This window comes from Callospermophilus lateralis, chromosome 8 (assembly GCF_048772815.1).
Source record: "Callospermophilus lateralis isolate mCalLat2 chromosome 8, mCalLat2.hap1, whole genome shotgun sequence".
Lineage (NCBI taxonomy): Eukaryota > Metazoa > Chordata > Mammalia > Rodentia > Sciuridae > Callospermophilus > Callospermophilus lateralis.
Genome location: NC_135312.1, coordinates 67288916 through 67303688, shown reverse-complemented (window position 1 = coordinate 67303688; position 14773 = coordinate 67288916). Strand labels below are relative to the sequence as shown.

General features: G+C 35.4%; 1 protein-coding gene across 7 annotated transcripts in view; it reads right to left on the bottom strand.

The window, feature by feature from the left end:
* Positions 1 to 14773, bottom strand: part of Ptpn13 (protein tyrosine phosphatase non-receptor type 13) — a 201942-nt gene that overhangs the window by 26535 nt on the left and 160634 nt on the right. For all 7 annotated transcript variants that reach the window (XM_076864474.2, XM_076864476.2, XM_076864480.2 and 4 more), the window contains 9 exons: positions 14125 to 14287; positions 12331 to 12545; positions 12134 to 12232; positions 10327 to 10691; positions 9281 to 9464; positions 7782 to 7940; positions 6740 to 6911; positions 6435 to 6645; positions 2704 to 2774 (listed from right to left, as the gene is read on the bottom strand). In XM_076864474.2, the coding sequence (XP_076720589.2) occupies positions 2704 to 2774; positions 6435 to 6645; positions 6740 to 6911; positions 7782 to 7940; positions 9281 to 9464; positions 10327 to 10691; positions 12134 to 12232; positions 12331 to 12545; positions 14125 to 14287 (1639 nt within the window). The remainder of the gene's footprint in view (positions 1 to 2703; positions 2775 to 6434; positions 6646 to 6739; positions 6912 to 7781; positions 7941 to 9280; positions 9465 to 10326; positions 10692 to 12133; positions 12233 to 12330; positions 12546 to 14124; positions 14288 to 14773) is intronic.

Genomic DNA, 14773 nt, shown 5'->3' with positions numbered 1-14773 from the left:
AGCCTGAGATGGAATTTTTATGCATAAATCTCTAAAATTTTGTGCCTGATATTATAAAAAGCCTACAAATGTCTTTTGTTCTCACTTGAAAGCAACATATTCTATTAGTTTCAGAAAAAATAAAAACATACCAATAATAAGCCACTTGTTCAAAAAATCATATTAGAAGAGTATAAGACATCCTAGTATATTATTGATAATCTCTCCCTCCTGTTTCTTAACTGCTTCTTCCCCTCTTTCACCTCAGGTGATCATTGACCTGTTTTCTGTCCCTCAAATTTGCACGTCTACCATTGTGTACAAATAGAATCATACAATATAAATTCCTTTTTTTTTTTTTTACAGTATGGCTTCTTTCCGTCAGTATATTTATTTCGACATTATTTTAATTATTTGTTGCATGTACCAGTTGTCCATACTTTTTGAGTAGTATTCCATTGTTTGGATATACAATTGGTTTATTTTGGACATTTGAGTCTTTTGCAATTCTGGCTGTTACAAGAAAAGCTGCTGGAAAGATTTCCTTCTCCCTCCCTCCCTCTCTTTTTTATTTCTCTCCTCTCCTTTCACTTGTTCTTTTTCTTCTTCTTTTTTTTCTCTTTTTTCCAGTACTGGGCATTGAGCCCAGGGCCCCATGCATGCTCAACAAATGCTCTACCACTGAGCCACATCCCCAGCTCTTTTTGAAGTTTTAATTTTTGAGATAGGTCTCACACTAAATTGACCAGGCTGGCCTTAAACTTGCAATCGTACTGCCTCAACCTCCCAAGTAGCTAGAATTACAGGCATGCATCCCTGTATCCATCTGCTAATGAGACTTCTGTTCAATTTTTTAATGTATGGACATATGCTTAATTAAAAACACAAAAAACAAAACTAGGAATGTGCTGGGCATGCTGATGCATGCCTGTAGTCCCAGCCACTCATGAGGCTAAGGCATGAGGAGCACAAGTTTGAGGCCAGTCTCAGCAATTTAGCAAGACCCTAAGCAACTTAGTGAGACCCTTCCTCAAAATAAAAAATAAAAAGAGGTGGGGATGTAGCTCAGTGGTTAAGCACCCATGGGTTCCATCCACAGTACCAAAATAAATAAATAAATAAATACCCACTAGGAATGGAATGACTGGTAGGCATGTTTAAATTTTCAAGAAATCGTTAAAACTGTTTTGCTGAATAGATATACCATTTTACTTTCTGGTTACTATGGAAAGTGCCTATTATTAACAAAGGATCAGTTTTAAAACCCATAAGTAAATTAGTTCTATGGGAATCAAGTCAGAAGATCTCACAGATAGGTCACTAGGCAGTTTCACAGGGGTCTGGAGCATTCAACAGTTATACAGAAGCCATCCAGAGCTCACTAGAAAAACATTTGTGATAGTTTTATCATGGACTAGAACTATATAAAGCAGCAAAAAGGACCCCTATGCTTTAGCTTTTAGAAAAAAAACATCTATTATAGTAAGGTTTCATTTAGCCACTATTGGGATTTAGAAACAATGTCTGATAGCCTAAAAGATTAATTATCCGTCAAGTACTGAAGTTACTTTTATAAATGCACTTAATTTGACTATATTCCTCAGTGCCAAACATGCATACTATGTTAGTACTTGTGATAAAAGCTACATTTATGTAGCCCAATTATGCAAATAAGTACAGAATTAAACTTTCTGGGTTTAAATTCAGGTTCCACATCTTATTTTTTTAAAAAAACCTTTATTTTACTTATTTATTGATGTGGTGCTGAGGATTGAACCTGTGCTAGGCAAGTACTGTACCGCTGAGCCACAACCCTAGCCCCAGGCTCTATTCCTTAACTTTGAGAGCCTGGGAAATTATCAAACTTCTCTGTGCCTCAGTTTCTCTTTCTATAAAATGATAATAGTAACACTATAATCATGGGGTTATGGTGAAGACAAAGCATTTAGCAGAATGCCTCGTCCAGAATTAGCATTAAATTAAAAGATAGTTGCTGCTGGGCCTGGTGGGATAGGCTGAGAATACAGGTAACTTGGGAGGCTAAGTCAGGAAGATCCCAAGTTCAAGGTAGCCTCTGCAACTTGGTGAGACTTTATCTCAAAATAAAAATAAAAGGGCAAGGAATATAGCTCAGTGGTAAAAGCACCCCTGGGTTTAATATTCCGTTATCTCACACACACACACACACAAAGGTAACTGCTGCCAAAACAATTACTACTACTGTTTTCCTTCTTATGCTAGAATGTGAAGCAGATACTTTGCACATTGCTGTATTTACAATGCCCAGAATAATGCACAGAAGAGAAATTCAGTAAATGTCTGAATAAATTACCTTGTGGCAAGCAAGATGGTACATGTTTATGTGTACTAATATATTTGAGACTAATTATAACCTTACAAAGCAAATACTAATAATATATTTATTTTACTGATAGGAAATAGAAAGAAACTTATGTATGGATCTTAGAGATTTACTAAGATCACAAAAAACTTAAAAACTCAGGTCAAATGGGCTCTGAATTTCATGGTCTACTCTGTTCTCTAGTTTTCTATTATAAATTAAATTTCAGAGATGATTTCATTTAAATATAATATTTTTTGTTAGATCCTGCAAAACATTCTGAAAGGGCAATAAAACCAATTTAATTATACTATTCAAACTTGCCATTCAGGAAAAAAACAACTTGCCTAACTACTTGTGTCATACAATTAATATGGACTTACCATTGGCTTGAGTTGATTTTAGAATTGAAATTGCAGACATCTCTGAACTAGGGATAACTGGATGACCATCTCTGTGTGAATTAAAAAAAAAAAAAAAAGACAAAGATTAAAGATTAAAGATAATTTGTTTAAATATTCTTTGAACCTTCTGTTAACTACTTTTAGAAATTTTATTCTGGATGGACCTCAGAGGGCCTAAGTGCCTCCTGAAGCTGCAGACAAAATTTTATGAGAGTCTTTATGTATTTTCTGGATGGAGATATTCCCAATCTCCAAAAGATTAAGAATAACTTTATTATGTAATGTTCCTTTGCGTTTTGGGTCAATACATCACTCTTGGGTCAACACAACACACTTCCCTTTCCATTTAAAACACTGGTAATAGTCATCATCAAATAATAATTTAGTTCACTATTACTTGGTAGATAAAGAAATAATAATAAAAGTAAATAAAAAGTATTTAACCTAGAAGTCATAAATCATATTTTTATATCTAAATCCCTTGTTATATGTTTTTTCTTTTATAATAAAGTGAAAATCTAGATGAAATATCTATATTCAAAGGATTATAAGAATAGTACCACCCCAAATGAAAAGCAGTAAAACAGACAGCACCTTGGGAACAGGGGATTAGTATGCAATCTTATTGCTGCTGATATGTGAGGAACAGGAGGTTGCCTAAGGTATGTACAGTGTTTAAAGAGGCATTATACTACAGACCCCTAGCATCCATGTATGTGCTTGCTGGGTATCCCCCAGATGCAAGGCTCTGATGGTTCCTACCTAGGCCATTTCTCAAAAGTCTTATCTGCAGTGAGCAACCTTGAGGGAAGTAACCACACCCCCTCCCCACAAAAAACCTAAACTCCAAACAGACAGGTTCTTTTTGGCTACTATAAAATGGTGGGTTCTCCAGATTCTTCTTATGCTATTCTTCTCCTGTAACCACAATCCACTGCCTGTGCAGTAATCCTATTAGGCCCATATACATCATTTCCATGACACCCACACCAAGTTCATGCTACCTGTTGTGCTTAGCAATGAAGTATTACTGATTTCAGTTTTATGTCTACTGTTAGAATCCATGAAACAATAACAGGCTAATTTATTAGCTTACAAATAAGGTAAAATCCCAGACACTTTACAATTCTCGACATACTGAAAATTGCTACAAATATACATCCCTCCATTATTACTATTTAAAACCTGTGGGTTTTAAATTGGATACATACACATCACACTACATACATAATAGAGTGGAGAGAAAGCTGGAAGAAGAATAAAGAAAGAGATTGTGATGACTCTAGAGTAGAAGGATAAAAGAAAGTGACTTCAGGGCTGGGTAAAGAATGATCTACTAGCTGAGTGCGGTGTGGTGGCACACATTTATAATACCAGCTACAGGTTGAGTCAGGAGGATCGAAAGTTGGAGACCAGAGTTAATAACTTAGTGAGACCTCCTGTGTCAAAAAATGAGGGGGTCTGGGGGATGTAGCTCAGTGGTACAGTGCTTGCCTTGCATTTATGAGATCTAGGTTCCATCCAGTACTATTAGAGAGTGAGAGAGAGAGAGAAGAGGAGGAGGAGGAAGAGAAGGGGAGAAAGAAGAGGAGGAGGAGGAGGAGGAAGAGGAGGAAAGAAAGGAGACGGTACTGATTTTGGGGCAAAACATTCAGCTATACCTAAGGCTTGCAGCAATGTTAATTTTCACAAAAACATTCTCTAGTTTGTTTGAAGACTTCCCTCCCAATAATTAACATTCAGTTAGTCCTATGAAAATGACTGTATGCCAAATAAGGTTTTAGAAACATATTAAGGATGCAGGTCAGGAATTACATTCAAGGAAAAATAGTATATAATCTAACTTGAAGATTCAGAAGGAATAAACAAGTTTATTAATGATTTAATTCATACATTTCTACATTTTGAAAAAAAAAGATTCATAGGCACAATTGTTAATTTTCCCTTTACATAACTTGGCTTAGTCTGTGTTATGATTTGGATCTGAAATGTTTCCTAAAGACTCATGACTTGAATGCAGTGATATTCAGAAGTGGGGATTTTGGGAAGTGATTTGATCATGAGGGTTCTCACCTCATAAGTGGATTAATCATCGATGGATTAATAAACAGATGGCTTTAATGGGACGTCATGGAAACTATAGGAGAGGGGACTGGTTGGAGAAAGTAAGTCACTAGGGGCACTCCTTGGAAGGATATATATTGTCCCTAGCCCCTTTTCCTGCTCTTTCCCTGCTTCCCAACTGCCAAGAGGTGAGTAGCTTTATTTTGCCATATTTTTCCTCCATGGTATTCTACCTGGCCTCAGTCCCAAAGCAATGGGGCCAGCTGACTTTGGAATGAAACTTCTGAAATTGTGAACCAAAATGAAGCTTTCCTCCTTTAAATTGTTTTTCTCAGGTATTTTATCTCAGCGATGAAAAGTTGACTGACACAGTCCATAACATAGAAAGTCTAGATTCATGTACATCATAGTATCAAGAATAAAAGATATCTAATGTTCTAGTGACAAAGCTGTAATTCTTACAACCTGTGACCATTTTACAAGTCAAAAGAGATGGAGATTGTGAGATGGAGAAATTATCTTGGATTATTAGGATTCTACTGTAATCTCTGGGGTCTTAATAAGGTGGGGGGGGGAGTCAGAAAAAGAGATGTGACAGCAGAAGCACAGAGTGCAGCAAAGACTGGCTTTGAAGATAGAGATAGAACAGGGCTAGGAGCCAAGGAAAAGTCTTTAGATGCAGAAAAGGCAAGAAGATGAGTTTTCTCTTAGAACCTATGGAAGGAATACAGCTCTGAAGACCCAGTGGTTTTTTTCCCAGTGAGAGCAATTTTATATTTCCTGCCCTCCAGAATTGTTAAGATAATAATTTTATATTATCTTAAGCACTAAATTTATGGTAATTTGTTACAGAAGCAATAGGCAACTCATCCATACTTTTTTCAATTTATTTCCATTCTAAGGTACAAGAATTGTTATTAGCACTTTTTAATATTGTGAAACTGTAATGAGGTACAGTGCACGTGGTAGCTTTATATCTCATCAGTAGCAGATGTAGTTCCAGAGCCAGACCTCATCCTAGCTCTAGGAATTGTCATGACTGGCCAAAACCAATCAATTTATTTTTATCCCTTTGCCTCAGTTTAGAGACTGACCTTAATTTAGGCCTAAGACAACTGGGGAATATTACCTGCTTTACCACTGATGACTGGTGAGATTTCAGTTTGAAGATTGTTCTAGATGGTGTGGTATACATGTGTGAGGTATAAAACCACTGTAGTCATTTGATTATCATAAAGGAAACTAACATAAAGAGGAAGGAATTACTGAAAATAGCAAAGAAATGGAACCAGAAGCCTGATCAAATTTCATCTGATGACCACCTAATCTTTAGCCTTTTAAAACCATGTAAGCCAATAAATTCTCTTTCTTATTTAAACAAAGTTGAGTTGTATTTTCTACTATTGGCAACTGAAAACATCCTGATAAACGTGTCAATCACCTTATTAACTGGATACATGTATTCACTTATCCATTTAATATTTTTAGAATCTCGTATTGGGAGGTCTATTCTAACTTTATTTAGTCCTGCCAGTTTAGTCAGTGAATCACTAATTCAGTATAATTTTTGTACGAGTATGTAAGTATCATCAAAAGCCTGAAATACATGCATGCAGATAAACAGAGGTCATGAATTATTAGAGTACCTTGTTGCTTTCAGCACCACTGAAGGAAGTGACATGTCTAATGTTCTGTTAGCTTCTTCTAAGGTCATTCCTTGTGTGCTGATTCCATTCACGTAATGGATGATATCCATTAGCTGGAGATTACCCTCAATGGCTGCAACTGACTTTGGATTAATATCACTAATATATATGACTTGATGAAGACTGTTGTGACCTCCAGACAAGGAAAAACCTTCAAAGAATAGAAATTGTTTTCTCAGTCATAAGAGTACTTATTCTTAAGCTAGCCAAGAAAATCATACTGCAGAAAACTTGAATTTTCATACCCAACTCTTCTTTGTTGCATGTTAATGTAATGTCAGGCAGCAAATGAAGCAACACTGGCATTCTGGGTAATTCTAGAACTCGTCCCAGAACCAATCTGACAGTCTTGGGTGCAGCTCGGAGCATGTTCACTGCATCAGTGTGAGTCATGTTTGTAACATCTGTATCATTAACCTACAAAAATGAGAAAGAGGCAAGTTAGGATTACAATGTCAAGAACAGGGAAGCTAAATTGTCAAGAAAATACAATAATCTCTCTACATTTTTTACATTTTAGTAAGAAATTTACAATAAACCATGAACTCTAATTCCTTTATTATAGAAATCATAAGCATAATGGTCAAGCCATCATAAATAAAATAATAAGGTAAAATGCCTTAAGAAATGCACCACTACTTTGCTAACACCAAAAATTTATTCTCTTAATAATGTAAGAAACATTGTGTCTCTGAGACTTGAGGTAGCTTATTTCATGCCTTGAGAATAAAGGGACTTTCAAATTAAAAAGGAAACTTGAAGCATTTACCAAGCACTTAACTATATAAAGGCCTTTACTTTTAAGTAGTGCAGAAGGAAAACATAAGCCAAACAGTAACACGGTATAATATTAATTCAAAGTTCTTCCATTTCTGTTCTTTGGTCATTGCTCTGGGTTGGATACTGTTTAAATTTGTCCCACAAAAGCTCATGTGTTGGAGCTTGGTCCTCAGTGTGACTGTGGGACCTTTAAGAGGTGGAGCCTCCTGGGAGATCAGTAGGTCTCTGAGGGCTTGCCCTTAGAAGGAACTGTGGTGTCCCAGCTTCTTTGGCTTCCTGTTTTGAAATGTGATTTCCTTTCCAAATGAGCTCCTACCATGGTGTCATGAGGTCTGCACCAGAGCTAAGCTGATACCATTGCCATGCCCTTAAATCTGCCAAACTATGAGCTGAATGAATTTTTTAAAAATAAAATTGGCTAGCCTTGGATGTTTCACTCTAGTAACAAAAAATGGACCAAGACAGTCACATTTGCACAAATCTTCTATTCCTCTTCAATGTCTTTACCTTTATGAGCCGGTCTCCAGGCTTTAGCCTTCCATCACTTTTGGCTGGATCCTGTATGACATCATGAACATAACAACCAATACTCTGATTGCCTTTCGTTACTGTAAAACCGAGGCTTCCTTTTTCTGATTTAATGAGGGTAATAAGGAGTTCTACTTCCTAGAGAAAGAAAACAATGATTCCTTTAAAGTTGGCTGTTTTGCCCTACAGACAAACAGAAAGATGACTATTATTACTCTTGATTAACAGAGGAGGGAACCAAATCTTGACCAAGTAAGGAAGCCAAGTCTTTCTAACTCTGGAAGGAATGCCCCTTCTCCTCAGCATTTGAGTATAAAAACAACATTACATGTTTATCCAGAGATAGCAGGAACAGAACTTACTGTGCTTCCATTCTTGCATATTCAGGTTGAACAAGATTAACAATGAGACAAGACTGGATATACTTAGATGAGGAAAAAATTCTTCACATATTTCTAAACAATCAACATAGATGCTAAGTGTCTCCAAAGAAAGCTTTGTTTTTGTTTTTGGTAAAAAACATGAAGTCTCTGAATAGTTATACATCAAAACTTTGTTAAAATGTATAAATAAAAAAAATTGGATAAAAAGATTTCAACTGAAGATGGGCTGTTTATGTGGCCGATAAATAGTTTCTAAGGAAACTATCTGGCCTTTATTGTAAAAATAATACTGAAGATGTAGGTGTTATATAACACATACCCATACACACACATATGCACCCACACTCACACATATACATGCAATTTATTTTTTAAAAAAATTATTTATTTTATTTATTCTAATTAGTCACACCCAATTTTAAGCAACCAAAACATATGGGAAGATTAACTTCAAAATATTTGTTGTTTTGGGGTGGTAAGATTGTAGGTGACTTTAATGTTTTTTTTTCTTTGTTTTATAATTTTCTAGAATAAGCATTTATTATTTAGATAATAAATACTGAAACAGGCTGACTTTCAAGCAACACAAAGGATATTTCACTTGAAAACTTGGTTTCCATGCTTGATTTATAGGTTTAGAAGTTATAAGGCTATTAATACAATGTAAACACTCCAGTTGGGCACACAAGAAAAATGTGGAAGAGAAAAGAATAACATATGAACTTTAAAAATCTGATGTACAATGCAATGGAATTTGAAACAAAAAGTTTACTAAAGGGCTATTCTGTAGCAGTGTTTATACACTGAACTAGGTGTTTTTACATGGTGTTTCATTCAATTCTCACTACAATCCTAGGTTGTGACTAGCCTCTTTGTACAGTCAGTTACTATGGGAATCTGAAGAATTAAGTGATATGTCCACAGGTATGTGCCAAGTGGCAGTCACTGATAGAGTCAGGATTTGTCTTTTCCCCTCATTTCTTAGCAGAATAACATATCAGATGCTATGCATTTATTAGACACAGGCATGAAGCTAAAGGAAAACTGTGTACATCTACACCTTCATTGAGGAAAAATGCTGAGGAAGCATCTCACCAGTTCAAAGTCTTCAAAGTGGTTTTCCAAGTCATTTTTCATAGTTGTCAAGTTTTCTTGTCTAGTTGGTTCAAAAGAGTGATGTATATGATATTTACCCATGGAATCAGAGGAAGCAGATTCTAATTGGGGTTGACAACTCTGAATAGTAGTCACATCCAGTGGGAGAGGGGAAGGAGGATTACTACAAAGACAAAGAAACAAGACTATTTTCAAATACATTTCAATGTTAATATAGTAAGTCTGTGCCACAACAGAAACTGCTTAACAAATATTCCTCTCTGACTTTGAGATCTTAGCTACTTTTTGTCTGATTTATTCTTTTGTCCCAGTTCTACTTTGAAACAGTTCTTTAAGCTGCATGAAGATAGTAAGACACAATCAAAAAATTATATATTTGATTTGCAACTGTTAATTCAAGGTTGAAGCTAATGTTATCAGAAGCCTCATGTGTATTTCAATCTAATAAGAAAAAACACAAGGAAAAAAGTATTGCTTCTGTGGTTATTTTGGATGACAGAATAGAAACAAAGAATACTAAAAACAAAGCTTGAATAATTATGTTTGGACCTGGATACACAAAAAGATACAACTAAACAGTAAAACATAGGAATAACTACTAGATGGATAGATGTGGAGTTTCTTTTGTACACTTCTATGTTTTCAATTATTTCTTCTTTCCCTGTTTTCCATGTCCTACCATTTGCAAACTCTTCTCCCCACTCACTTTCCTTTATAATTCTCCCTGATCTCCCACTGTATCAGTACCTAAATAAATCTCTTCTCTTTATGGTTAACATTGAGAAACAACTTTCTTAACTACTAGCAAATATGTTCAAGAGAGGCTCAGGTTGAATGGCTTGAGAACTTACTGGTTTCCTAACTAAAACTGTCAGTCCTAATAGCTAGACATCTAATGGAGTCATCAAATGCCTTACTATTGCATAGTTTACAGACACACTCCATTCTCAGAGAAATATGTGTAGCTGCCACTGTCACTAACAACAACCAATTGCCTTAAGTGCTACATATCATATTGACTATACCTGTCCTCAAATTCTGTTTTTGGGGGTATTTTCTGAGGATGGTAAAACATGGTACAAAAGGTGTCTTCTTGACTCTTGGGTGCTTCATGTTGACTCTGTGCCTGTGACACTATATTGCTCAGAGTTTGATGCAAAGTTGAACTCCAGGTTGTATTTGGTATCTTTGCAGGAGCTTTCACTAAGTCCTCTTCTCCACTCCCACTGCTGTCACTGTAACTGTCTTTCCTGGATGGGGACTTGCATTGTTTCCTATTTTTGTCAGAAGTTTCATTATCATCTGAGCCAGTGCCTTGCTCCACATATGATGGCTGAGAAGGGTCTTTACTGCTGTTTGGAAGCCCTTGTGCTGGAGAGTGCAATGGGGTCTGTAATGAACACATTTAAAGATATCATAGGGTGACAAGTTATATTAACATCAGAAGTACACAAATGAAAAGGAACCTATTGAATAACAGCACTTTCTACTAAAATGGTCAATTTTCTGATAAGAAAATTAATTTATGCTCTTTAAAGAAAAAAATATAAAACAACAACTGCTAATATTATATGACATGTTTTAAATCAGAATTAGAGTTATATATTGAACTTTGTATTCTACTTTCAAAATTTAGGTTCCTACCATGAGTATTATCTGAAGTGCTTAAGTATGCTTTGAAAACAAGCTTAATAACTGCATAGTAGTTGGTAGATGGCTTTGATGTGTTTTAGCTTTCTCCTTTTACTGGATATAGAGTTGTTTTTAGGTTTTCACTATTAACAGATATCAAGGAGAACTTCTTTGTACTTAACAAGAATTTCTACCTGGGTTTCTATTTTCTTATAATTTTTTTACATTGTTAAGCATTAGATATCTTAAAGGACCTGTTAACTGTTCCCAAATTGCTTTTTGGAAAGATCTTATCTTATGATGTTCTCATCACGAAAGTTCTGTTCAGTTCATCCTATCTGGTCTCAAATCAATGGTGTCTCTTAAAATGCTATTTCTAATGTATCTTACATAAATGTTACATTCCTATGTCTTCCTCACATTTTCCCTTTCCCCAGTATTAGAGTAAAAGCTACTGATCCAGATACTCCTGCCTTCCAGACCAAGGAGTCACCATTCACTTAAAATTATTTTAAGTAGACAGGCCAAAGGCAGATTTTCTTTTTCTTTTATATTTATTTTTTAGTTATAGGTAGACACAATGTCTTTATTTCACTTTATGTGATGCTGAGGATCAAACCCAGTGCCTCATGCAAGCTAGGTGAGTGCTCTACCTCTGAGCCACAGTCCCAACCTCAAGGCAGATTTTCTTATATTATATTAGTGTTCATCTGTTTGGACTCCTTCCTGTCTGTCTGAAATTGATTTTGGATCCTTTAGTTATTCCTTGATGTAAGAAAGTAAAACTATCATATCTCTTTCTCTGATTTCTAATGTTAAAAAAAGCTAAACATGTTTACTCCCATTTTTATCCAAACTAACTGAGAATCAGAATGACTGCTGCTTTTGGTTTGGTGAAGAAAGGACAAGGTTTTGGTAAGGTTTTATGTCTTTCCCATTTATGCTTAGAAAACAAATTTCTGAAATCCTAGCATTCTAGACTTTTACAATAGAGGAGAAAAAGTGAGTTAATTACTTTATATTAAAAAAACGGAACATACTCAAAGAAGTTGAGTGACACACACAAGATAATACCTCATAGCCAAAAAGTAGCAAGTATGAAACCCAGTGGAACAATCCATGAAGAAACTACTACAGCGGCATTGGCAAATTGCTAATTTAGCAGTCTACAAAAACATAAGTACTTTTCAGAGAACTTACTAAAAGAGCTGTATCAATTTCTGGTAGCACACCAGGTGGAGGTCTACAGAGAAGCAAGGACACTTCTGGAGCTGTGCCCCTGAGAGCAGATATGACTTCCTGAGGATACCATGAATGACAAACAAAGATATAGTTAGAAAGGCCAATCCATCTGTCTTGTCATTAAAAATGCCACATTCCACATGTTGGGGGCTCACCTGCTGAGACAGTCCTTTCAAAGAGGCTCCATTCACTTTTAAGATAACATCTCCCACATCAATCTTTCCACTTTCTGCTGCTGGCTGTCCAGGGAAGAGCTTTTTAACCCTTACTATGCTGGCATTCATTTGTTCGGGTATAAGATTATCTTCTCGAGAAAAACTAAATCCCAGGCCTGAGCTATTTTTAAATAGTTTTACCTCAAATGTATTTTCTGGAGAAAAAAGACACACACACACACACACACAAAACAAACAAATATCTTTAAGCTGTGTATACATATGAACACACAAACATACAGACTTTAGGAGACATTTTAAAAGCCCATTTTTTCCAATGATATCTACAGCTTTCTAAGCATTCAATGCATCCTTATACGAAGCTCAAATCCTATTTCACACTATCATTAAGAAAACTTAATGAACTAACTACACGAACTAAGCTGTTTTCTTATTTCTATTGAATTTTATGGACTTATGATGGTAACCTTGTTTTAACATAACCAAGTTTTGGAAGCAGCGTTCTGAAAATAAAACTATGTTTCAGTCTCATGTTTTAAAAGACAGTGTAAGAGCTGGGAGTGATAGCACAGGCTGTAATCCCAGATATTCCTGAGGCTGAGGCAGGAGGAACACAAGTAGAGGCCAGCCTGGGCAATTCAGCAAGTCCTTGTCACAAAATAAGAAATAAAGAAGGGCTGAGGATGTATTTGTGTGGTAGAGCACCCCTGGGTTCAATCCCCAATAGCATAAAATAAAATACAGTATGATAATAGAAAATTTTTAAAAAGTGGGGGATATCCAGGCAAAGAGAATTACAAGTGATATTCAGGTGTCTAATGGAAGATATGGGAAGAATATGAAATAAATGCTAGTCAAGGATATGGAAAAATAAGTTGACATTACATTATTTTGTGAAGTCTACTTTAATCCAGATAAATTGCAATGGCATTCCAGTAAAATTCTTACTAGCAAAATAAATGAAAAGAATCAAAACCAGAAGAGAGAGAAGAAAAGAAAAAAAACATTTAAAGAATGATAGAAAAGAGCAGTGTGATAAAGTATGTATGTTAATTTTATTTTTATAATCAGGAAAAATAATAAAAGCTGGGCTATTTTTTGCTAACTTTCATGTAATCAAATAGAGATTTAAAATAAAAGACAAAACAATGACTGTATATCATCACCATCATTTATAAAGCAAAGAATAGTGAAGTGCTCTAAAAGGCAGATATTTGGAATCTCAGAATAAAGCGTACGCCAGTATAATTAGCCTTATGAGGAACTCACTACTACATCTTTATTCATCTTAAAAATTTTACTACCAATTAGAGATGTGCACATGGGTTAGAAAATTTTGTAAGAAAAACCAGTATTTGGTAACTTCTAAGTAGATTTCTTGCCAAGGTTACCATCATAAGACCATAAAATTTAATAGAAATAAGAAAATCTAAGGGCCAAGGTTTCATATGGGTTTGAAGCCATTCTCAGCAATTATTTATACTTATTTTTTTCTTTACCAAATTTCATTTTAAATTTTACAACTTAAGACACAATTAAATGACTAGAATCAGGCATAACTTCATTATTCAAAGACTTTCAGACTCAATGAACTACAAATGTTTCTGTTTTTTTTTTTTTTTTAAATTTATCATGGTGCAGCATCAGATTATTATTTATACTTGACCAGAATAAAGAGACTAGGACATGAATTAAAATCCATCATAGAGCATTCATGTTTTAAATAAGCTAGGAGTAATTTCACAGGGACGTGATAGTTTTCCAAGGCCTGACCTTCAGTGACAAAGCTGTAGTCTTTGACATGAGTTGTTTTCTTTGCTGTTTTTTCTGGAGTTTGACCTTGGGCATCCTGATATGGAAGAGTGCACTGAGGGGTTACAGGGACATGTTCTTTGGATGCTGATGACTGTCCCTTTTCTAACAATAGATGAACCACCTGGACAAATGGAACAGAACGTCTTAGTTAAGAAGAATGATAAAAAATAGATAAACTTTCAGGACTTTGTATAGTTGTAGTGTAAAATCATTTAAAGCCACTACTCTGTCCACCAAAATACAGAAGGGGAAAAAACAGAGGGACAAAAGGATTGAATGTTTAAAAATCAAATTTTTATTACTTTTTATGTAAAAAGATAAATGATTAGCCAGGGGCTGTGGCACACACCTGTAATCCCATTTGGCTCAGGAGGCTGAGGCCGGAGGATTGCAAGTTCAAAGCTAGCCTTAGCCAAAGTGAGGTGCTAAGCAACTCAGTAAGATCCTGTCTCTAAATAAAATACAAAATAGGCCTAGGGATGTGGCTCAGTGGTTGAGTGCCCCTGAGTTCAATCCTGGATACCCACCCCCCCTAAAAGAATAAATGATTGAAAAACCTATTATAAAACATGTTAAAATTCTCTGATAATACCATAAATAGGCTATA